This window comes from Cervus canadensis, chromosome 1, assembly GCF_019320065.1.
Source record: "Cervus canadensis isolate Bull #8, Minnesota chromosome 1, ASM1932006v1, whole genome shotgun sequence".
In the NCBI taxonomy this organism is placed as follows: Eukaryota; Metazoa; Chordata; class Mammalia; order Artiodactyla; family Cervidae; genus Cervus; species Cervus canadensis.
In genome coordinates this window covers 29,558,016-29,581,186 of record NC_057386.1, presented here as the reverse complement: position 1 = coordinate 29,581,186, position 23,171 = coordinate 29,558,016, and the positions used below count along the sequence as shown (strand labels likewise).

At 42.9% G+C, this 23,171-nt stretch overlaps 1 protein-coding gene across 7 annotated transcripts in view; it reads left to right on the top strand.

Annotated features, from left to right (window-relative positions):
- The window catches only part of MYOCD (myocardin), a 96,251-nt gene that overhangs the window by 10,425 nt on the left and 62,655 nt on the right, over nucleotides 1-23,171 (top strand). For 4 of the 7 annotated variants that reach the window (XM_043473822.1, XM_043473813.1, XM_043473832.1 and 1 more), the window contains exon 2: nucleotides 20,304-20,369. In XM_043473822.1, coding sequence (XP_043329757.1) covers nucleotides 20,304-20,369 — 66 coding nt within the window. Of the gene's footprint in view, nucleotides 1-16,905; nucleotides 16,929-16,949; nucleotides 17,201-20,303; nucleotides 20,370-23,171 lie in introns of those variants that run through there. The other 3 variants (XM_043473847.1, XM_043473869.1, XM_043473837.1) reach the window with 3 other exon arrangements.

Genomic DNA, 23,171 nt, shown 5'->3' with positions numbered 1-23,171 from the left:
TCCACTGTATGTAAATACCATGTCTTCTTCATCTATTTATCTTTATCCATGTGTTGGTGGACTCTCTGGTTATTTCTATATCTTGGCATTTATAGATAATAATATTGTGAATGTGGGGTGTGTGTATCTTTTCAAATTAGCATTTTGGTTTTTTTTCAAATGTATACCCAGGAGTGGAATTGCTGAATCATTTGGTTGTTATATTTCTAGTGTTTTGAAGAACTTACATACTATTTTCCTCAGTGGAGGCACCAATTTATATTACCACCAATAGTGCATGAGGGTTCCCTTTACACAGAAACTACTTTGAAAGTTGAAATATTTTAAACTCAGCAAATTAGGGATCAAAACATACCACAAACTACCAGAAGTGTTCAAGCATAGAACAAAGTCTAAAAAGACCCATTCTCAGTGATGATCTCTGGGTGTCTAGACAAGAAGTCATTTTGAATTTTTCTTATGTTCTTTCTTATATTCCTCTATTCCTTATTTCAATGACCTATCCACTGTCTCCTGCATCTTCTGTAGTCATCGGGAATAACTTGGGTAATTCGTAAATTAGCAGTGGGCTTTGCTTGCCTGTTCACGTTTAAGCTGTGGAGTCGCAGGAGATGAAGATTCCTGATGGGAGCCGCTGCTGAGCCAAATTGGCTGAACACCTGGGAGGATGAAGTTGCTATAAATCCCCACCAGTCCAAGAGCATGTTCACATTCAGACTACAACAGAGAACCCAGTCCCCAGCTGAGGCTAAACACTCACAACCCCTCCGGTTAATTTGTGTTGGAAAATTCCAAGATGTATGTTGTGATACAGACCCTGCTGTCTCGCTGACCTGGGTTCAGGTTCTGGCTCCTCCATTCCTGATCGTGTGAGCTTGAGCATGTTCTTCAAGCTCTCCTCTTCTCCATCTGAGAACATGGGACCAAAAAATGCCTGCTCCATGGAAATTTTGTGCAGCTTTAGTGAGAAGGCAAATAAGAAGTATTTGATCTAGTACAGGGGTGTGCTTGTTGTTGTTCAGCTGCTAAGTCATGTCTGACTCTGCAACCCCTTGGGCTGCAGCACACCAGGCCCCCCTACCCTTCACTCTCTCCCAGAGTTTGTCAAACTCATGTCCATTGAATCAATGATGCCATTCAACCATCTCTTCTTCTGCTGCCCCCTTCTCCTTTTGCCTTCATGTGTCTATAGACTTCAACAAAGCTAGCAGTTTTATTCACAGATTAATATTCCTGATTTTATCCTTACTTACATCCATATACTATAGACTGTTGTACGGTATTTTTAAATACCTTTAATATTATTATAAAATATCATATTGTTTGTAAATTACCAACCACTAGCCTCTGATGTTTATGTCATAGATTTGCTGCTAACTCTCCTCATTGCTTCCTTTCTTTAAGATATCTTTTAATGTGGACCATTTTTAAAATATTTATTTTTATTTGTTTATTTATTTGTCTGTGCCGCATCTTAGTTACAGCATGTGGTATCTGGTTCCCTGACCAGGGATCAAACCCAGGTCCCTGTATTGGGAGGGTAGAGTTTTAGCCACTGGATCAATAGGGATGTCCTTGGACCATTTTAATGTCTTTACTGAATTAATTGTTTACTGAATTTATTGTTTCTGTCTTATGTTTTGGTTTTTTGGCCGTGAGTCATGCGGGATCTAAGCCCTCCCACAGCTGGGAATCAAACCTGCACCCTCTGCATTGGAAGACGAAGTCTTAACCACTGGACAGCCAGGGAGGTCCCTCATTTCTTTTCAACCCCAGGTGGTGTTTGCGAGTAATACAGACAATCATTATCATTGTAGTGTTTACAATATATTCTATAAATGTTTTACATACATGCTATCACTTATTCCCTCTCTTTCAACAAAAACTTTTTGAGGAAGACATTGTTATCATTTTCATTCTCCAGACAGAGGTGGTGGTTGTGCAGCTCAGATCTTTTTTTTTTTAATTATTTGTTTATTTTACTTTACAACATTGTATTGGTTTTGCCATACATTGACTTGAATCAGCCATGGGTGTACATGTGTTCCCCATCCTGAACCCCCCTCCCAACTCCCTCCCCATCCCATCCCTCTGGGTCATCCCAGTGCACCAGCCCCATCAGCTCAGGTCTTAATGTGTTTCTGGTGAGAGCCGGATCTTGCCAGGTTTAGCAAGATCAGCTCTAAGGATGAGCACGGCTCATGGCTGTTCTTCCAGCTCCCCTGAGATCCCAGATCCTCCACCTTGACAACTGAAAATGTCATTCCGTCTAAAGCTGAAATCAAGGTGTAGAGCTCTGACCACAGGGAGCAGTGCCTGGGGTTCAGACAGCAGTCTGCTAAATTACAGCACCTTTTATTTTTATGGTGAATTAAACTCTCAAGTCGTTGTGCTTATATTTTCATAACAACTCTGTGAGATTGCAAAACTGGTCGTCTGGATGAGGAGACCTGAGGGTCAGGGATGTTTAGAAATTTGCCCAAGGTCACTTAGTAGATTTAGAACCAGAGCCTGGATTCTGGGCTCCCAGAACCAAGTTGGCCACTTGATCCTCTGAGGAATGCACAGCCACGGGGAAGTACCAATGGTGCAGCGATGGGTAGACGCCTGGCTTTTTCAAAGCCAGTCACTCTCAACAAAATAAATGGTCCTTCTGCTTAGAGCTGTTTTCACATGAAGCAGCCATCTCCCCTGGCTTCAAGACAGAAGGGACTGAATTAGGAGAGGTGGAATTGAGCAAGTTCTACTGAGAGGGGAGAGGAGAGCTGAGTAGGCATAGAAACAAAGGAGCCTTCGGCTTCAGTAAAGCACCACCCTCTGCAGAAGTTTCTGGTCTTAGCATATAGACTAGAACCCAGCAACATGGAATGTCCCAGAGATAGGAAATGCTCCAGCTAGAATACTGGAGTGGGTTGCCATTTCCTCCCCCAGGGGATCTTCCCAACCCAGGGATCGAACCTGCCTCTCTTACATCTCCTGCATTGACAGGCATCTTCTTTACCACTTGTGCCACCAGGGAAGTCCTGAAATATTATGTTTGTTTCAAAACCTTATAAAAAAAAAAAAGCAGGGCTAAGATTATTTTCTAATGTGTAAAAAAATGTAGTATACCTACATTTTCTATTTTCCCTGTATCTCACAATGTTTCCCATGACGGGTGGGCACCGGCAGGTGGAAATGGGAGTTTCTTTCCTCCAGAACCCCCCCACCCCCAGCATCAGCTTTCAAGGAAAGCAGGTCAAACAGCAGGTGCTGGTCGGCACAGGCCCCTCCCGCCTCCCTGGGTGTGAGCGCGCTATCCGCCTAATTCACTTGTGGCTGGAGGCCACGGAACACATAAACAGGCAGGGAAAGCCTCTGGGAGGAATCTTGATGCCCAAATGGAGCCATTTGTCTTCTGAAATGATTGTTTGAAACTGTTTATGTCAGTTGCTGAGTTGCTGTTCTGCGCTCCAGGGACTGTTTGCGATGGAGGAAAAAATTTCCCCACGGCAGGGCTCAGTGGGCAGCTCTGATGGCAGTGTGGCCCGAGGCCGGCTGGTCCTCCCCACACAGGGCGGACTTTGGGGACATGCACCACAGTCCTGTAGAGCACCCCAAGAATGATCGCGTGCTCACTGTTTGCTGGGTATACGGCTATTAGCACATCACATGTATGTTCTACTACCTGACTCCTCATGACAGTCCTGGGGGTGGTACCTTGGCTCCCTGTCTGTCCCCCCACATTCACAGATGGAGAAATTGGAGCACCCAGCCCCAAACGACATCTCATAAAACTCCACGAGTAGTAAATGGAAAAGCTGGGACTTGAACGCACCCACCCCTGGCTTCAGAGCCCATGTCTGTGACTCCTGATCGGTACTGCTCTTCACGGGCATCTAGACTGGCCAGAGCTGGCTTCCTCATCCCATCCCCACCACCAGAGAGCAGGTGAAGAGCGCCTTCTGTCCCCTTCCTGACGTCGTCAGCCCCACGGGATGGCCACTCGAGGCCCGCGTTCCTCCTGTCTCTAGTGTCTTGAAATATTGTGACATAAGAGCCTTCAGCTCACAGACCTGGCAGCTGGCTGCATGAGAGAGAATTCCTTTTGAGGCCTGAATTAGTCTTCTTCAAATGTTTTGACAAGCTGAGAGCGTGGTGCTTAGGGAGAGGGTCGCTTTGCAGTGTTTGTGTGAACAGACGGCGTTCTCAAACAACTCGACTCTGTGCGTGAGGCTTAATCACTGAAACAACCGCGTGGTCAGCCCGCGCTGGGTCTCTTGGCATGTGAACATGCCCGTGATTTTCTACCCGACACGTGCCCAGCGCTGGAAGCTGACCTGAATTCGTGTGTCTCCTTCCTGTGTCTCGAAGGAGGCAGAGTCAGGACGTCTTGTGAGGTGAAGAAAGAGCTGTGATGCCCGGTCTCCGCCTCTTCCCCGTGCTCATCTGCGAGGACCGCTCAGGCCAGTCCAGCAGCCCCCAGGCTCCCCTTCTCCATCTCACCACAAAGGGTTACTTTCCGTCACCCATTGGTCATTTTCTCCTCCTCTTTCTGAATGTCCCCAGACATGGATGGGTGGACGGTCCGCTTCTGTTCTCGGTCACTGTGACCCCTTGGCTGCATGTCAGTGCACGGGGTAACACGTGGCCAAGGGAACAGTTATTATTGGTACCTGGACTCTGAAGGTGAGGAGCAGGGTGTGCTCAGATGTCAACAGGACACACGAAAAGAATCCCTGGCTTTCAGCCTTGTTTGAGAAACACGGCCAGGATTGGGGCAGGAACAATGTAGACAACCGGGCCTAAAAGGCCACCTTCTCTCAGCTCTCATCAGCTTGTCTCCTCTGCACCAGGTGGGTTGATGCCCGTGTACCCCAACCGAGACAACGTCAGACCCACGAGGGATGCAGGCTGCTCCTGGGAGGGAGGTTTGTCCCAGAGTTGGAAAATACCAGGTCAGTCAGTACAGTTGCTCCCTGGTGTCTGACTCTTTGCAACCCCATCGACTGCCGCATGCCAGGCCTCCCTGTCCATCACCAACTGCCAGAGCTTACTCAGACTCATGTCCATTGAGTCGGTGATGCCATCCAACCATCTCATCCTCTGTCGTCCCCTTATCCTCTTGCCTTCAGTCTTTCCTAGTATCAGGGTCTTTTCCAATTAGTCAGTTCTTCACATCAGATGGCCAAAGTATTAGAGCTTCAGCTTCAACATCAGTCCTTCCAATAAATATTCAGGACTGATCTCCTTTAGGATGGACTGGTTCGATCTCCTTGCAGTCCAAGGGACTCTCAAGAGTCTTCTCCAACACCACAGCTCAAAAGCATCAGTTCTTCGGTGCTCAGCTTTCTTTACCATCGAACTCTCACATTCATACATGACTACTGGAAAACCATAGCTTTGACTAGATGGACCTTTGTTGGCAAAATAATGTCTCTGCTTTTTAATATGCTGTCTAGGTTGGTCATAACTTTTCTCCCAAGGAGCAAGCGTCTCTTAATGTTATGGCTGCAGTCACCATCTGCAGTGAGTTTGGAACTAAAAAAATAAATAAATAAATTCTGTCACTGTTTCCATTGTTTCCCCATCTATTTGCCATGAAGTGGCAGATAGAGGAAAGGATTCTGTGGCAGGCGACCCATTGAGCAAGAAGAGAGCAATTATTTCAACAGTCCGTGTCTGACAGTATCAGCTTCCAGTCCTGAACATCACTGAAACTTCCCGGGGTGGTCCTGCTTGTTACTTTCTTTCCTTTTTTTAAACATCTTATTTTTTAAAAAAATATTTATTTATTTGACTGAACCAGGTCTTAGTTGCAGCATGATAATTCTTAATTGAGGCAGGTGGGATCTAGTTCCCTGCCCAGGGATCAAACCTGGGCTCCCTGCATTGGGAGCCTAGAGTCTTAGCCACTGGACCACCAGAGAAGTCCCTTGCTTGTTACTTTTCACAAAACCGTCCACTGGCCTGTGTCCTTGAAGACAGTGATGTCAAAGTCAGGGCTTGTACCTGAAGGTCGATTCAGCTAAACCCAGGGTGTGGTTGTTCTTTAGTTGCTCAGTCATGTCTGACTTGTTTCAACCCCATGGACTGTAGCCCACCAGGCTCCTCTGTCCATGGGATTTCCCAGGCAAGAATACTGGAGTGGGAAGCCATTTCCACTCCAGCAAATCTTCCAGACCCAGGGATCAAGCTCATGTCCCCTGCATTGTGGGTGGATTCTTTACTGAGCCACCCAGGAAGCCCAAAACCCAGGTTGGAGGTCAACAAAAAGAAATTCAAGGCCTACATTACAAACAGATACGACTGCCCCTTCTGAGGGGAGAACCTGCGGCTGCCTGATGCTCTGCTCTGTCCAGGGCTTGTGGTCCTTACCTGGCCCCACAAAGAGAAGATGCAACATTAACAACCTCTCAGAGATGTTTCCTGCAACAGGCCTATCCCGGCTTCCTGGCTCTGCCAATGCCACGCTTTGCAGTATTTGTTTCAGCCACCTTTACAAACCCTGGGTCCATACCTTAGGGATTTTGATTAGTGAACCAGGATTTAAAAATAGGTCTCAGAGCTTTGCTTGCTTGTCCTGGTAACTTTCCACCGCCACCGGCTGTCCCTCTTCAATGCTAATCAGTAGGGAGCATCTTGGTTTGCAAACAGTAGAAAATTAAATAGAATTCTTGAACAAGCTTAAATAGAAAAGCTTATAAGCATACTGGGGTGTCTCCTGGAACTGGCAACAGGAATCTGGTTGATCCATAGAGGAGGATGGGCTGGAATTGCGGACTGGAACACCCTCCAGCCACACTCTCACTGGCTCTTTGCATCCCTGTCAGCCAGGTTCACCATCTGTCCAGTTCATGTGGTTGAAAATGGCCACTCCCCACAGCTCCAAAATAGACATCTGTCTCCCAGTCCTATTTCCAAAATTTCTAGGGAAAAGCCCAGCCTGGCTGGGTGAGAGGCCATCCAGTGGGAACATCTTGGCTACAGAAAACCCACCTCCGTAGCAGATCAAAAGAGCATTGTCTTGTAATTCAGTGGGAAACCATTCAGAAGGGAATGGAAGGCAAGTATCACATGCTTCTCATTTTCTCTTTCATTCTGTCAGAATCTCCCCCCTTTCTCATCAGGGAAGCCAAGTCTTTTGGAAACGGAAATTACCCCTGCTCACATGTGGACACACACACCACAAAGTCGGCTGTAGTTCAGTGAAATTGAAAGGTGGCAAATTAAGTGTCATGGGCTTAACAACTCCATTCATTTATTTGTTTAAGTTTCCTGGGAGAAAAGACCAGAAAAGTCTCCCTGATTCAAAATGATGTGCCTCTTCCCTTTCATCATATACCCACAATTGTAATTGTTTAACATCTTTTCCCTCCTAGGCTGTAAAATTTTCATAGGCAGAGCCCGTGACTGCTTTATTTGCAGCCAGATCTTTAATGTCTAAAGTGGTATCTAGATGTTTAGGAAGAGATCAGTAAATATTGAGTGAATAAAATGAAGGACTGAACAATGTTCACCCACTCACCTTACTGCCAAGTTCTCGAATGAAAGCCTTGCCTTCAGAGGCCCCTGACAGCCCTACCAATTTTGCCACCAATAATTATAGTCACTGTGCTTTAGTTTTTGTCATTTTATTTTTATCTTTTTTTGCAAAAGCCTGGGGAAAGAAATTGTCGTGTAAATTTGATTCAACTGTCTCTGTCTCTCCGTCTTCAATTTATTATCAAGACACAGTGATTCCTCTTTTCCATTTGTTTCTCAAATTTTACCTCTCCTCTCTGCTCTCACCATGTCTAAGTGAACTTTCTGACTTTGCTAATGGATCCTGATAAGGGTCTTCACACCAGCCCTGTCTCCCCCATTCATGTTATCACAAGATTATTTGTCCTCAAATCTCAATGTTACCATATAACTCTGCTGCTCAAAAAATACCTTCTAGAACTATGGTATGACATCCCTTTTATGCAGAATCTAAAAAGAAATGATACAAATGAACTTACTTACAAAACAGAAAGAGACTCACAGGCTTATGGTTGCCTCCGGGAGGTGGGGGGGGTGGGGCAGGAATAGTTAGGGAGTTTGGAAAGGCCATGTATACACTGCTCCATTTAAAATGAGTAATCAACAAAGTGCTACTGTATAGCACATAAAACTTTACTCAATGTTATGTCAGCCTGGATGGGAGGAAGGTTTGGGGGAGAATGGATATGTGTACAGATATGGCTGAGACCCTTAGTTGTTCACCTGAAACTACCACACCATTGTTAATCAGCTGTACCCCAATACAAAATAAAAAGTTTAAAGTTTGAAAAAAAAATAAACTTCTATCTTCCTACAGGATAAAGTCTGAGCAGTTCAGTGTAGAATTCAAAGCCCTCTGTCTATGAACCCCACTTCCTTTTCCAGTCCCATCTCTTACCACCCCACAGTAGGATCCCTCTCCTGGAACAAGGTGATATTCTGGGGTACACCCCATAGTGGGTGGGGCCCGATGCAGAATTATAATGTGAGGCTCTGTAAATGGTTGCAATTTCAGGTGGTGACCACACAGCCTTAGACTAGCACAGGGCCCTTCGTGGGATGCTGGTGGCAGGTGATGTGATCGCAAAGCTGGCACTGGACAGGTGGTACCATGTTGATTCCATGTTCTAGTTTCTAATGCTTGCTTCTTCCCTTGATCAACAATTCCCTTTATCAGCCCTCTTTCTAATAAGATTCTCCCTTGAAAAAGTAAAGGTTCTGTTCTTTTTTCCTTGGTAGCCGCCTATGAATATGGATGCTTTAATCATGTGTTGCCTAACACTTTATTTCTCTGACTCATGTGTGGGTGTCTGCTCTTCCTCACTAGATTATTCACACCTTAAATTACTGTGTATCATGGTCAGTGTCTGGAGACGCCTCAGCCAATAGCAAGGAACAACTGAATCCTTTTTGAGAGACTGAGTCAGTAGATTCATGCAAGATTGAGTGATCACCAAATTGGCCTGGGGTCCCTAAAGATTTCTGGAGTTCTTGTAAAAGTGATAGTATTTGGGGGTCATGTTTCCTTCTGGAGGTTCATTTCAAGACCCAGCATTTCACACCTGACTTCTTAGAACCATCGGTGGGGGACGGCTTTCTATCTTGCAGCCTTTTTCCTGCAGTTTGAATATAATGCTTAGAACTATTCCAAGACATGTCACATCATCTCATGGGGAAAACTCTTGAGATTAAGAAACATCTCAGAGGCTTGAATTTGGAGACTTACAAAGAAAGACCCTGGTCAAAGATGAAGCCAAGGGTCATGAAATATTAACACGCCAAGGGACCGCCGGGATCACCAGCTCATCATTCTTGTTTTAGTAGGAGGGAGCCGAGTTGTGGAGAGGTGACGCATCTTTGGCCGAGGTCACACAGCTATTTCATGGGAAGAGCCGGGCCTGGTCCCCTGAACTCTCATGTGACTTGCAGGGGACATCCACTGATATATTTCAGCAGACAGAGCTCTGGTGATCTTCTAACTGCAACTCATAAGTATTTTGCCTGTGTGCAAAGTAGAAATTCAGTACAGATGGAAGTTAATTTTTGAATGCAATTCACTTTGGTTTTCTCTAGGATTCTGGACTTTGACCTCCATTATCCAATATTCAAATGATTAAAAGAATTCGTGTTTAGACAGAGGGCATGTTGCATATGCAGGACTTGAAAAAAGTATAGAGCAACGAGAGTAAAAGCAGAGCTATAGTTCTGATAGAAAGATGGCTCTCAGGGTTACCAAGGGATGCTGGTTGCTAACCAGGGTTCAGAGGATTCTACTGGGAGCCAAGAGCCCATTGTAAGAAGGTGATGCAGAAACAGAGCAACAGCCCACCACCATCTGCTGGTGAGAAAGGCTTGCCTCTGCTGCTGTTGCTAAGGAACCTGGGTGTGGTCCTCTGAATCCGAAGCTTTCCTGCATCTCGTGAGGCTTTGTACCCCTGCAAGGAGGTTCAGTGGAGAAGGAAATGGCAACCCACTCCAGCATTCTTGCCTGGAGAATCCCATGGACAGACGAGCCTGGTGGGCTACAGTCCACGAGGTCGCAAAGAGTCAGACATGACTGAAGTGACAGAGCACATGAGGACATTCAAAGGACCGAGAAGGGCTGGAGAAACAGGGTTCTGCTGCGGTGAAGAGGGCGTCGTAATCCACCCCTCAGCCCTCACTCTGTGGATGAAATCAACCCATCTGTTCCTAAGCAATGTCTCCTTGGAGGGTTGAGACTTTTTTAGATCAAAATCACAAAAGTAACATATTTAAGTTGGAAGAGATTTAGAGATGATCCACTCCAATGGTTTTTCATAGAACTCTGACATTTCACAAGAGGTTCTGCTTTTATCATGCACCCTGGTCCTGGGTATTGCTTTGTTTTTGCTTTTCCTTCCATATAGAATTTCAGTTTGAAAAAAAAAGTTTTCAGTGATTTTTTTTTTTTAAGTTTGAGAGTATCTATTGCTGACTTTGTCTGTCCTGTCCTTCATGGGAAGGGAGACTGGGGCCGAGAGAGATGACCTCCTTGTGTTATTATCTTGAAATGTTGTTGGAAGAAAACTCTTGGGTTCACTCAGCAAAATTAGGGAATTGCTTTCACCTTCCCTGGTAGTCATGGCAGTGCCATTGTTGGGCTGGATTTTGTGGAACATTAGAAGAAAGATGATGATGATGAATATATGATCCATCATATATATATATATATATCCATATGAATATATATTCATATGGATGATGAATATATGATTGGTTTAGTGAGTACATGTCTTCTGTTTATCATTCACGTCCTTTGAGGTTTTTTTTTAATTTATTTCTCCTCCTACCCAAAAATTACTTACTAAATATAAAATAAATGCAAGTTAGGTTATGACATCTGTTACGTTTAAATACAAATTAATGTAAAATTTGGGGAAAAAATCTTGTTAGTCCACGCATTCTGGGGTTCTTTTAGAAAATACGACCATTCTTAGAGGCTACAGAGGTGATGGCAAGTTAGCTGCACAGAGATCATGGGTGAGGCGAGGCTAAGAGAGATTCACTTAAGAAAAATGGAGAACTTGGTAGGGAAAGAAAAAAAGTTGAGTGGCGGAAGGGTGGAACAGAAAACCAATCAAATACCAATCATATGATGGTCTTAGGAAGCCACTGTTTCCATGGCAGCATGGGAGGAGTGGTGGGTAAGGATAAGGATGATGCTCTTTGTAATGATTTTTTTAGATGGACCAAATAAAAGTTTAACACACAGATCCCAGCAATTTCTTTGGGATTTTTTGTGTGATACAGCTGCATGGGCCCATGTCACAATCTAGACAGAAAGTAATACACAAGAATTCGCAATTGCCAAAGAGTTGGGAAACACTAAGACACAGGGCCCATCTCTTGTTTCCTATCTGGAGCGGGACCTCACATGCCCCTAATCTGACCCATCTTTTACATTCTGTTCAATACATATGAACTGAGAGCCATCACTGGAGTACGCATACAAACACAAATACTCTTCTTACAATAAAAATTTAAACCTCTGTCCTCTCTTTCTTCTTTACTTCTTCTTTCTACCTTTAGCCCATCTTTGCTTTCTCTTCTTTTGTCTTCTCCCTTTTCTGATAAAATGAGAAGTTCAGGACTGATTCAGACTCAGATTTCACTGGATTAAGCTTTCCCTACCTGCCATATATAAACATGCCCTAACCCTAACCCTAACCTAACCCTAACCCTAACCCTAACCCTAACCTAACCCTAACCTAACCCTAACCTAACCCTAACCCTAACCCTAACCCTAACCCCCACCAATACATGGCGCTGTCTTGACTTGATATGTCACCTCTGCTGCTGATGGAAGCTACTGTATTATTTTTCAATTTTTATTTTTTTAAATTATGAAAGTGTGAAGACACTTTTGCAGGAGACTTAGAAAATACAGAACAAGGTTATATATAATTTCACTATATATTACAATTATTTATAAATAGATAAAATGAGATTTTTAGGTGGAATTTCAATATCAAGCTCTCAAAAATTAATAGACAGTATGCAGAGAAGTAGAAGGATATGAGTGCAGGTGCTTGCATAGTAGTGTCCAACTCTTTGCAACACCGTGGACTGTAGCCCGCTGGGCTCCTCTGTCCATGGGATTCTCCAGGCAAGAATACTGGACTGGGTTGCCATGCCCTCCTCCAAGGGAATCTTCCCATCCCAGGGATTGAACCCACATCTCTGACATCTCCTGCATTGGCAGGTGGATTCTTTACCACTAGCACCACTTGGGAAGCTCAGAAGACTATAATAGACCTGAAAAGCTCTGTGAAGAGAAGCTTTTGTATACATATATATACATACATATTGTATATATAGTATAATACGTATATATTTTAGAAATTTTATGAATTTTTGTCTAGCTAAAAAATTTATGACATTCTGATTCCACTTGTTTGACTTAGTATGATCAGAATGCTAGATTTCTAAATTATGTTCACACAAAACTTTGATACATTTCCATGTATTTTGGCATCTAGTATTACTGCTGAAAGTCTAGACAATGTATACTTTTAGAAGCTACTTTTATTGTTTGGAACCCCAGACCCTTGTAATTACTTGGGAATCATTCTGAAGGCTTGGACTGGGTCACCTACACAAGTATTAAGCAACTGGGGAGCTGAGGGTTTCCCAAATCAGACTCCCATGGCATACAAAATGTATATTTAAGTTAGGAATAAATCCAGCCTGTAAGCAAGCAAAACAAAATATTGAGGTCAGAATATAAAGAAAGAGTAGAAACAGATTCAAGGGTATATATGCAGTGTATAACAAAATTGATATCTAAAATCTGTTTGATTAGAAATTATGTTAGAATAATTAGTTAACAATTTGTAAAAATAAGGAAAACCTTTTTTAATACTATATACTAAATTTAATTCCAGGTGCATTGCAAAGTCAGATACAAAACCCAAAATCTTAAAGATATAAGAACATTTAAATGAATATATAATCTGGAGATGAAAAGGATTTTCCAAAGCATACACCAAAGATAGAAATCATAAAAGAGCTTTTAATAGGATTGCATATAGAAATATTAAATGCCAAAAACCATTGCACTCAAAACTGAGTGGAAACTAAAACCCAGGGGGAATTTACAACATATGACTATGTTTAATGTGCTTCAGATAAAAATAGCTCTCCCAAAGCCTATAAGAAAATGTAATGCCAGTGGAAAACTTTGCAAAGAATGTTATCAGGTCATTCACAAAAGAAAAGATACTAATAATCAACAAATCACATGAAAATGTGTCTGACTTATTAGAAAGTATAATGGATACCAATCAAATTAGTAAGGCTTTTTTCTTCTTTAATAGAATTGATAAGGATGTAGTGAAATAGAAACCCTCCAATAGTCCCAGTAGGGGTACAAATACAATACATGACTTATGCAGGAAGAAAAATTAAATGTACAATAAAAGGAGATTTGTTAAACAGATATTGGTGCATGACCAGATACTGTGTAGTCATTAAAAATGGTGGTGTACAGATATACCCCTGACCAAAAAAAACGACAGTATATTACCAATGAAAAAGAAAGTCACAAAACAGTATAAAAACATGGTCTTGTTTTTTCACATAGTATATTTGCTTATTTCTATTTCTCAAACCTACTTTTTTCCTCAGAATTTCCTGGAAAGTTTGTTAAAATATATTTCCAATATACCGCAGGACTATTGGACCATAGTCTCCAGGAAAGGTCCCAAAGAGATACTGTTTTTTTTTTACCCCTCCAGGTCCCAGGTGACTCTTGATATAAGATAAATTGGGGAAATCCTGATCTAAGCTAAGCTAATCTCTTCTTTTGCTTTGTATTAAACTGCGATCCAGAGAGATTCTGGAACCAGTCCAAACTACAGCTTTGTAGGAGCGGGGGATGGGGGTGGGAGTTGAAATTATGTGTGCTACATTCCAGATGAGTGATCCCATTTTAGAGCTCCAAGCTTGTTCAGACCAATATTATTAAATCAAATTCCCATCAGCCTCCTTCTATTTTGGTCAGACAGGTAACAGAACTTCTCTTCAGCTCCTCTGCTTCACATTCAGTAACGATCTTCCTTTGTTGATGGCAAATGGAAAGTTTTCCATTTCCACTGTTCCCTAGCAATGTGACATTTTCAAACAGTAGCACAAAACTCTTTAAATAGAAAAGATCCATTTCTACTCTATCGTGACTCAGTAACAGCCCCAGGATTCTTCTCAAACTTTCCTAAAAATGTCATCTTTGGGCTGGACTCAAGAGGAACATTTCAGCCAAGGAGACGCATTTTCCACTCTGTCAGGAATGAGCCAGCATGGGGTTGGAACATAAAGTGTTTTGTAATCCTCAGAAAAGCAATACTTCTCACCAAAACCATGGCAACAACTCTGTGTGATGCCGTCAGAGCCTGGGATCATTCAGGAGCCTCATCCTAACCAGACACTCGGCTGAGCCATTCACCTGTGTTGGTGAGAATGGTACCCTACATGACTGTTGCTATAGAGACACTATGGACAGTGATACTGAGCTGAAGGTCCCTTGTGCTTAGTTACCAAGGAAGCAGTGAAAATGAAACATGCTTCATGTTTTAGCGGCTTCTGATTCATTTGAAAGGAAACCTTCCAATGGAAGAAATACATTAAAACATAAGGTTTAGTGTGGCAGAAGTGACCATTTTATCATACAAATTGTTTCATTTGAAATTTGCACCCATGAGGCTAAACTTTAGAGTCCAAAGTCTATGTGACAGGAGGAATGTCACTATATCCATCAATTCCTGTATTTCCTTCCTCTTCTACCTGAAACTCTTGAGAGACATGCCCAGCTAGACCTGGTCCTTCCCATCCTGGCTGGCTCTGCTCTGCTGGGCACAGGCCTCTGTCATATTCTGGTTGCAACCCAGTGGTGTGTAGACATATTCTAGCTACCATTTTTTAAAAATGTATTTTATTGAGATATGGTTGATTTACAATGTGTTGATTTCTGCTCTCCAGCAAAGTAGATATCTTCTTTTCATACTGTTTCCCACAATGGTTTATCGCAGGATATTGAATATAGTTCCCTATGCCGTACAGTAGGACCTTGTTGTTTATCCGTTCTTTATTTACTAGTTTGCATCTACTAAGCCTAAGCTCCCAATCCATCCCTTTCCTCAACACCCTTTGGCAACTGTCCTCTGTGTTTGGGAGTCTGTTTCCTACGTGTTTCCCCAACGCATAGATGTGCTCATTTGTGTTATATTTTAGATTCCACGTATGTGATATCATATGCTATTTGCCTTTTTCTGACTTACTTCTCTGAGTGTGATAATCTCTAGGTACACCCATGTTGCAGCAAATAGCAGTCTTTCATTCTTTCTCACAGCTTAGTAACATTCCATTGTGTGTGTATACCACAGATTTATTTATCTGTTTATCTGCAGATGGTCATTCAGCTTATCTCCATACCTTGGCTACTGTGAATAGTACTTCTAGCTCCCATTCTTGAGTTGGGTACCCAGTCTCAGTCCCAGCTGCATTCAGAGAACCTATTCCTGATCTTGCACTATCCTAGACCCTGAAGTTTCTATATATTCTTTGATAATCTTAAACAGGATAACGCTTCTCTGGCTGTTTAGGGTTCACACTTATAATTATAGAATATTAAAGGAATGTATCCCCTCTGCTTCCAGAGAGGTAGGTTCTTGAGGTGATGGCAGAACTTGCTACTCACATCCTAAAATTCATTTGGGGGGTGGGGGTGGGAAAGCAGGCTAGAGTAGTTAAGACACGTTTATAAAAGAAGGTTGATATAAGATCCTCACTACCAGGCATGAACATCTATGCTTAAGTCTAGAATAATTCAAATAGTGTAGAACTGGGACAGAAAAAGCCAGACAGATGAGAAAATCAGAATTGAGAGCCCAGAACTTCTGAATAAAGAAGCAACTTGATTAGTATAAACATCTGTGTTTGTACCAAGAAAACTGCTGCTGCCGCTAAGTCGCTTCAGTCGTGTCCAACTCTGTGACCCCATGGACAGCAGCCCACCAGCCTCCTCTGTCCACAGGATTCTTTAGGCAAGAACACTGGATGGGTTGCCATTTCCTTCTCCACCACTAAAACAAAGTTGGGCTAATTGTCAGTCTTGACGAGAATTTAATATAGTAGAGCTGATATTTTTATGATTAGATAAAAATCACTAATCTCAGTATTATGTAGAAAAGAACAGCATGTACTGAGGATTCCTTCTTGTTCTAAACTTAATATCTTCTCAGATCTACTTATTGGTTCCTAGGCAATTTATGGAAATTTCTAGAATGACATAAATATTGCCTAACTCAAATTGGTCACAGTAATCACCATGCTTTATTTTAACATTCGGGGGGCATATCACATTGTTTTCAATTATCTCATTTTGTCCTTAAATGTGACATTGTAGAGATTTCTTTTTTAATAAGAAACTTACTTTTTTAAAAAGAAAGAAGCAACTTGAGCATAAACACAGGACTCTCAATTCTGATAATGATGACCAGAAGAATGCAAAACTAGAGAAAACGAAATTGCTTTGTTTCTGAAAGCTAAGACGGATTGACACCTGAATACCAGAACCATATGAGAACACGTTGGGATGGCGTGGAAAAGACATCAAGAACTCCCTCCCTTTCACCTCCCAAAGATAACCATATGGCCTCAAATGAAGCGAAGAGAGAGCTCCGTGGATACCTGTAGTGTGTAGCTGGTTGGACCTGGGAGCAGGGGTTAGGCTTGGACTGGAAAGCAACCCTCTGCTCAGAGTATTTTTAGCTACAGTGGAGCAGTGGAGGTTTGCCAAGGGCTCTGGGGACACAGATGACCACAGCAAGCTGAAAGCAGAGAGGGCAGTGAAGCACAGAGACCGTCAGGGACGGAGGCCAGGCAGTCGCTAAGGACAGCGGTGTCCAGAGGTGAAGGCCACTGGTGGTACGGTTTTGGCCCCCGTATCAGGACTCTCCCAGGTGCAGCAGGAAGCAGGCTCAGAAAGGGATGTGGTCATTCAATCTCCACCTCTAGCCTTGGAGCTTTGCCAGACCTGGAGAAGAAGCCTCCCAGGGACAAATGCCACTGCCAGGATCATCCTGCCCTTGGCTGTCTGGCCTTTCCCTCTAGGCTTGGAGCGCTGACCCAACAGCCTGCCCACCAGTCCTTCACTGGAGAGAAGGACTGCAGCAGGCCCCAGGTGACAAGAGGGGCAACGCCAAGGGCGCTGGGCGACCAGCCATGCTTCACTTAGCTAGTGAGAAGAGCACGATCTTTATAGTTCACCCAGCTAGTTACCATTGCTGAATACTCTAGTCATTCTTGAATACCCCGATTTCCTTCTGATATCATTTCCCTTCAACCTGAAGAATTTCCCTAAGTATTTACTGTAGTCAAGTCTGCTAGCAAACAAATTATCTGATTTTCTCCTTTGCCTGAACTATCTTTATTTCACCTTCATTTCTAGAGGATATTCTGTGTTCTGGGTTGATAGTTTTCTGTTTGGTTTTCATTTTGTTTTATTTTCTGGACTGTGATTTGTGCTGAGAAGTCTGTGGTTATTTAAATCAATGTTTTCCTTTATGTAATGTTTTATTTTTCCTGGCTACTTTCAAGATTTTCTCCTTCTCTTTGGTTTTCAGCCATTAATTATGATGAATCTAAGTGTGGTTTTTCTGTGACTATATCTGGTTTGGGGTTTGTTGAACTTTCTGAATCTGTAAATTTCTGTTTTTCACCAAATTTGGGGAGTTGTGGCAATTATTTATTTTTCTGCTCTCTTTCTGGGACTCTAGTGAGCTGATTATTATATATAGATCAAGTAGATCTAATGATCTAATTGATGCCTTTGAACTGTGGTGTTGGAGAAGACTCTTGAGAGTTCCTTAGACTGCAAGGAGATCAAACCAGTCAATCCTAAAGGAAATCAGTCCTGAATATTCATTGGAAGGACTGATGCTGAAGCTGAAACTCCAGTACTTTGGCCACATGATGTAAAGATCTGACTCATTAGAAAAGACCCTGACTCTGGGAAAGATTGAAGGCAGGGGGAGAAGGAGATGACAGAGGATGAGATGGTTGGATGGCATCACTGACTCGACGGACATGAGTTTGAGCAAGCTGTGGGAGTTGGTGATGGACAGGGAACCCTGGCATGCTGCAGTCCATTTGGTCTCAAAGAGTCAGACACAACTGAGCGACTGAACTGAACTGAACTGAACTGAATGAGCTGATGTTGTTAACAGACTTTTTGATACTGGGGCGCAGGAACCTGAGGGTCTGACCATTTTTTTCATTTTCTTTCTCTTCTTCAGTTTGCTCTGTGTTCAAGTGTACTGACTTGATATTCGTTCTTTTTTTTTTAGGCCTTTCGGTGAATTTTTTTTACTTCAGATATTCTACTGTAAATCTTGTATTTCCATTTGATTCTGTTTTGTGTGTTCAGTCCTAAAATGGAGTCACATGAGACTGTTCAGCGAAGCACAGTTTAGCCTCCAAAAGGAATTGATAGCAATTCAGCAACATTGGTCTCGCCCATGAAGGTTGGCGAGAAGCCAATTCAAAACCCATAGCAACACCTTTAAAAATTACCTGTGTTCATTACTCTTTCAGAATATCTTATTTTTTTATGTTTATTTATTTATTTTTGTGCTGGGGCTTCCTTATTACACAGGCTTTTTCTCCAGTTGTGGCAAGCGGGGACAAATGAAGTGAAGCCACACCTCAAGGTGGCTTCATTTGAGGTGTGGCTTCCTTGTGGTGTGCAGGCCCCTCATTGCAGTGGCTTCCCTTTTTGTGGAGCACGGGCTCTAGGGCTCAGTAGCTGCAACTCCCGGGCTCTGGATAGAGCACAGGCTCAGTAATTGAGGCACAGGCTTAGTTGCTCCATAGCATATGGGATCTTCCCAGACCAGAGATCAAACCCACGTCTCCTGCATGGGCAGGCGGGTTCTTCACCGCTGAGCCATCAGGGAAGCTCGCCTCAGTATATCTTACGACTGCACTTGCTCTGAAGCCTCACTGTGGAATAGTAAATGAACTTGAAAGACAGCTGTATAGCCTTTTCATTTTCCTCCTCTCCATTCTAATTTTCTCTTCATGAAAGCAATGCTTGTTCTCTCTTTTCATTATAAGGTGATCAAACCAGTCCCTCTCTTTGAAAATTTCTGCTCTTTCTGTTCTCATCCTGAGCAGCTTAAACCCAGAAATCAAGACGGCAAACTCTGAATCTCCCTGAGAAAACGTACATGTCCAAAGATAGATTCTTTTAGGGGGTTAAGTGAGAAGAGAAGAAGGAAATCATAAATATTATACTTATAATATATATCATATATGTAACTACTTACATACATAAATATATGTGGTATATATGTAATCTACTTGTACTACAGATAGTAACAGAGAGTTCCATAATTTATAGTTTGTACAATTTATGGTGTTTTACATTTTCTAACCAAAGCATGACTCCATTGGCCCTTCTCTGAATTTCCAGGTGAATTCCAGACTCTCACAATAGTACCATTTATTATTTTAATATTTATTTTATTTATTTATTTGGCTGTGCCAGGTCTTATTTGTGGCACCCAAACTTCCAGCTTCGTTGTGGCATATGAACTCTTAGTTGCAACCTGAGGGATCTAGTTCCCTGAGCAGGGATCAAACCTGGGCTGCCGGCATTGGAAGCGTGGAGTCTTAGCCACTGGGCTTCCAGGGAAGTCCCAGTACTCCCATTTATTGATGATTTATGGTACCAGGCACTCTACTAAGCAACCCGCATACATGTTTTAATCAAACGATAGCAATCCCACAGGGCATTGTTCCCATTTACAAATGAAAAACCTGAGGGTCAAAGAGGTTGAACAACTTGCCCAGAGTTATCCATCCAGGAAGGGGCAAGATGTGGAACTTGAACCCAGGTGACATGTTTGAGACGAAGCCTTCTTTACTCTGTCTCCTGTTTTGAAATCATGGCAGCATTTGATGGTATTCACCTCCCAGGTAAAATAGCAGGGGGAGACAGAGTGCGATGCTGTGAAAATAATGTTCACTTCAAAGAGGAGATGAGACTTCTAGTCTCTGGTGGTCACTCACTTGCTGGAAAACCCTGCAACCCCTCAGCTTCTCTCATCCTTTCTTGTCCATGCCCACAGCAAAATGCAAGTGTCCTTCACACACTTCAGACTTTCAGAACTGTTCTAGAAATAATATGAGAAGAGTGATCAGGCAAAAAGAGATGTGAGGCAAATAGAAGTGATCACAATCAGTCTTAGCCCAGCTCACATACTAACACTTCCTTTTCTAAGTTTTACAGTTACGACTCCAACAGAGAAGGACCCAAGAACAGCTGGCTAACCAAGGCATCGTACCACGTGAGTAGCCCTGTTTCTTATGGACTGGTCTATATGGGGGTGGCTGGGGTGGGCGGAACATGTGATTTGGGAGCTGGAAAGCACCTGAGAGGTCATAATCCAATTTCACAGATCAGTCTCCCCAGATCCTCCCGGACTCTGGGTCAGCAGGAATCCCAGACCTTAGAGGCTTTGTCCCAAATGCTACTCATGTGCCAGGGCTTCCTTTTACTCACAGAGGTTTGTACCTAAAATTCTAATGTAGCGGATTTGATTACAGGACAAACACAACTCTATGGGCCTCCATCCCCACTCCTATTTTTAGAATTGGATATAATCACTATTCTTCCTGGAAGCATTAATTGTATCATCTTTCTCTCACCTCCTTGGTTTCACTTCTGTTTGAGTACTTGAGTCCCCAGGTAATTGAATATTGTCAATTGCTTCCTTTCTGGAATAATGAGCAGAAATACCATTCTAGTATAAATGGTGTAACGTTGAATTACTGGCCATCATTTGGGTCAAAGAAGAAGGATTATCCTATCTTTTGGAAGGTATATTTGAAATTTCCTACCTTGAAACTTGAAAACTTCAAGTTGAGCAGTTGAAGCTGCCTTCTGGTTAGCTATAAAAACAGAAAAAGTACCAGATAAATGGAATCACCATGTAAGCTCCTTTAGGTCACACTTTCTAACGTCTTCCCGCAGAAGTTAAAATTTTTAATTTTTTAATTAAAATTTAAAAAATCAAAATCCATAATGACTCCTGCAGAAATCCAGGTCTTTGTCCAGACTGTGACTTCATAGTTAAGCATGCAACAAGCAAACATTTGCCCTTGATTGAATGTCCTACAGTTAGTAACCTTGGTGCCCTGTGATCCAAAGTCTAAACATTTTAAGTATAGTCGGTGCTTCAGAACCAGAAAAGAACTAAGAATATTTCAAGCTCTTTCCTTTGGGAATTCAGATGAAGTTCTTTGTTCATGGCTCAGCCCTACAAAGAATAAACAGCAGGTGACCTATGGCAGAACGACTTTTTTTAGCGATTTGCTAAGCGCAAAAGAAAGATCTCACCCTGCAACTGAAAGGTTGCTTCGATCAAATGTACAGTTAGAATGAGAAATCAAAGTCACGAGTCTGTGTGGTCTGTTTCATCTCTGCCAGCCCAGCGAGGCAGGTGTTAAAACACAGGAGAGACCTGGAGTCTACAGGCTTCATGTCAGATAAACACACTGGGGCTCAAAGTCGAGCAGGCCAGTCTTAATTCTGAATCCTCTTGCAAACGTGTAGAATTGAATTTGTTTAACCACCATCTAGAAAAACGATTCACTAACAGTGGAGCATAGGCAAGTGTAGATCCACTAGGATCCTCTCCGCAGACCACAGTCTCTACCACATGCCCTCAAATAAAAGATGAATACACCAGTTTTGGGAGCATTAAAATAATCAGTTCTTTCATGGGAGCTTCCCAGGTGGCTTAGAGGTAGAGAATCCACCTACTAATGCAGGAGACTTGGGTTCCATCCCTGGGTTGGGAAGATCCTCTGGAAAGGAAATGGCAAGCCTCTCCAGTGTTCTTGCCTAGGAGACCCCAAGGACAGAGAAGCCTTGCTGGCTACAGTCCACGGGGTCCCACAGAGCTGGACACAACTTGGCAACTCAACAATAACAACAGCAATCCTTCATGGGCATCTCTTTCTCTTAATTCTGGAAAGGCAATTGAAGTAGAGAGACCCAGTACCTTTACATCTGCTCAAGCTGTTCACAACTGATTTAAAGTTTAACCTACATGTTTAAATAATCCAAACCTGGGTCTTGCAGCTGCCATTTGGAGAAGAATAAAAAAATTTTTTGAGGTTTCTGGAGTTAAATTTCAGGAGTAAGACACCTAATAAAAACAGGAATGAATCCTATGGCACATTTTTACATAACACCCCTGTGTAAGGCATGCAAATTAAATGTCCATTTGCAGAGTAGAGTCCAGTGGAGATAGAATATTTTGTTCTCCAGGATTTCCAGAATCAGATAGTGTGGGGCTTCCCCAGTGGTTCAGATGGTAAAGAAACTGCCTGCAGAGCAGGAAAAACAGGTTCAATCCCTGGGTCAGGAAGATTCCCTGGAGAAGGGAATGGCAACTCACTCCAGTAGTCTTGCCTGGAGAATCCCCACAGACAGAGGAGCCTGATGGGCTACTGTCCATGGGATCGCAAAGAGTCAGACATGACTAAGTGACTAACACTTTCACTTTTTTCACTTTTCTCCAGGATTTCCAGAATCAGATAGTGTATATATTAATGAAGTACTGCTTAACAGAAATTTTGCACCCATAGCCCATTGTGTCTTGAAGACAGTTGCTGGGGAAAGTCCTATGAGTCATGCAGTGATGTTTCCTTTTTAATTCAGCAAAACGAGAAAGGTAGATTAAGCAGCATCATTTTCGCATAGTCTTCAGTCACCTCCTCTCCGAGGGTGTCACTTCTGCTGTAGATAATTGTCAAAGCTACAGCAGGTGCACCCAGCCCAGTGCAGGCTCAGCTCCAGGGACTTAGCGCTTCTGGGGAAGCTGGACCCAGACAAGCCTCTGCACCTGCTGAGATGTGGAGCCCAGATGGTGGCCCCATCAGCCCAGAGCCTAAACACCAGTCTCTTTACTCAGCCACCCCACCACCACCAGGCACACATGTGTAAAGGCAGTTGCTCCAGAGAAGGAAACAGGAACTCACAGTCTGGGTCTTTTCTATTCAATCAGATTCAACATATTTCATGATGACCCAGACTCTGTGCAGGGTGGTGTGCTGGGCTCTTTGGGGACCACCGTGAGCAT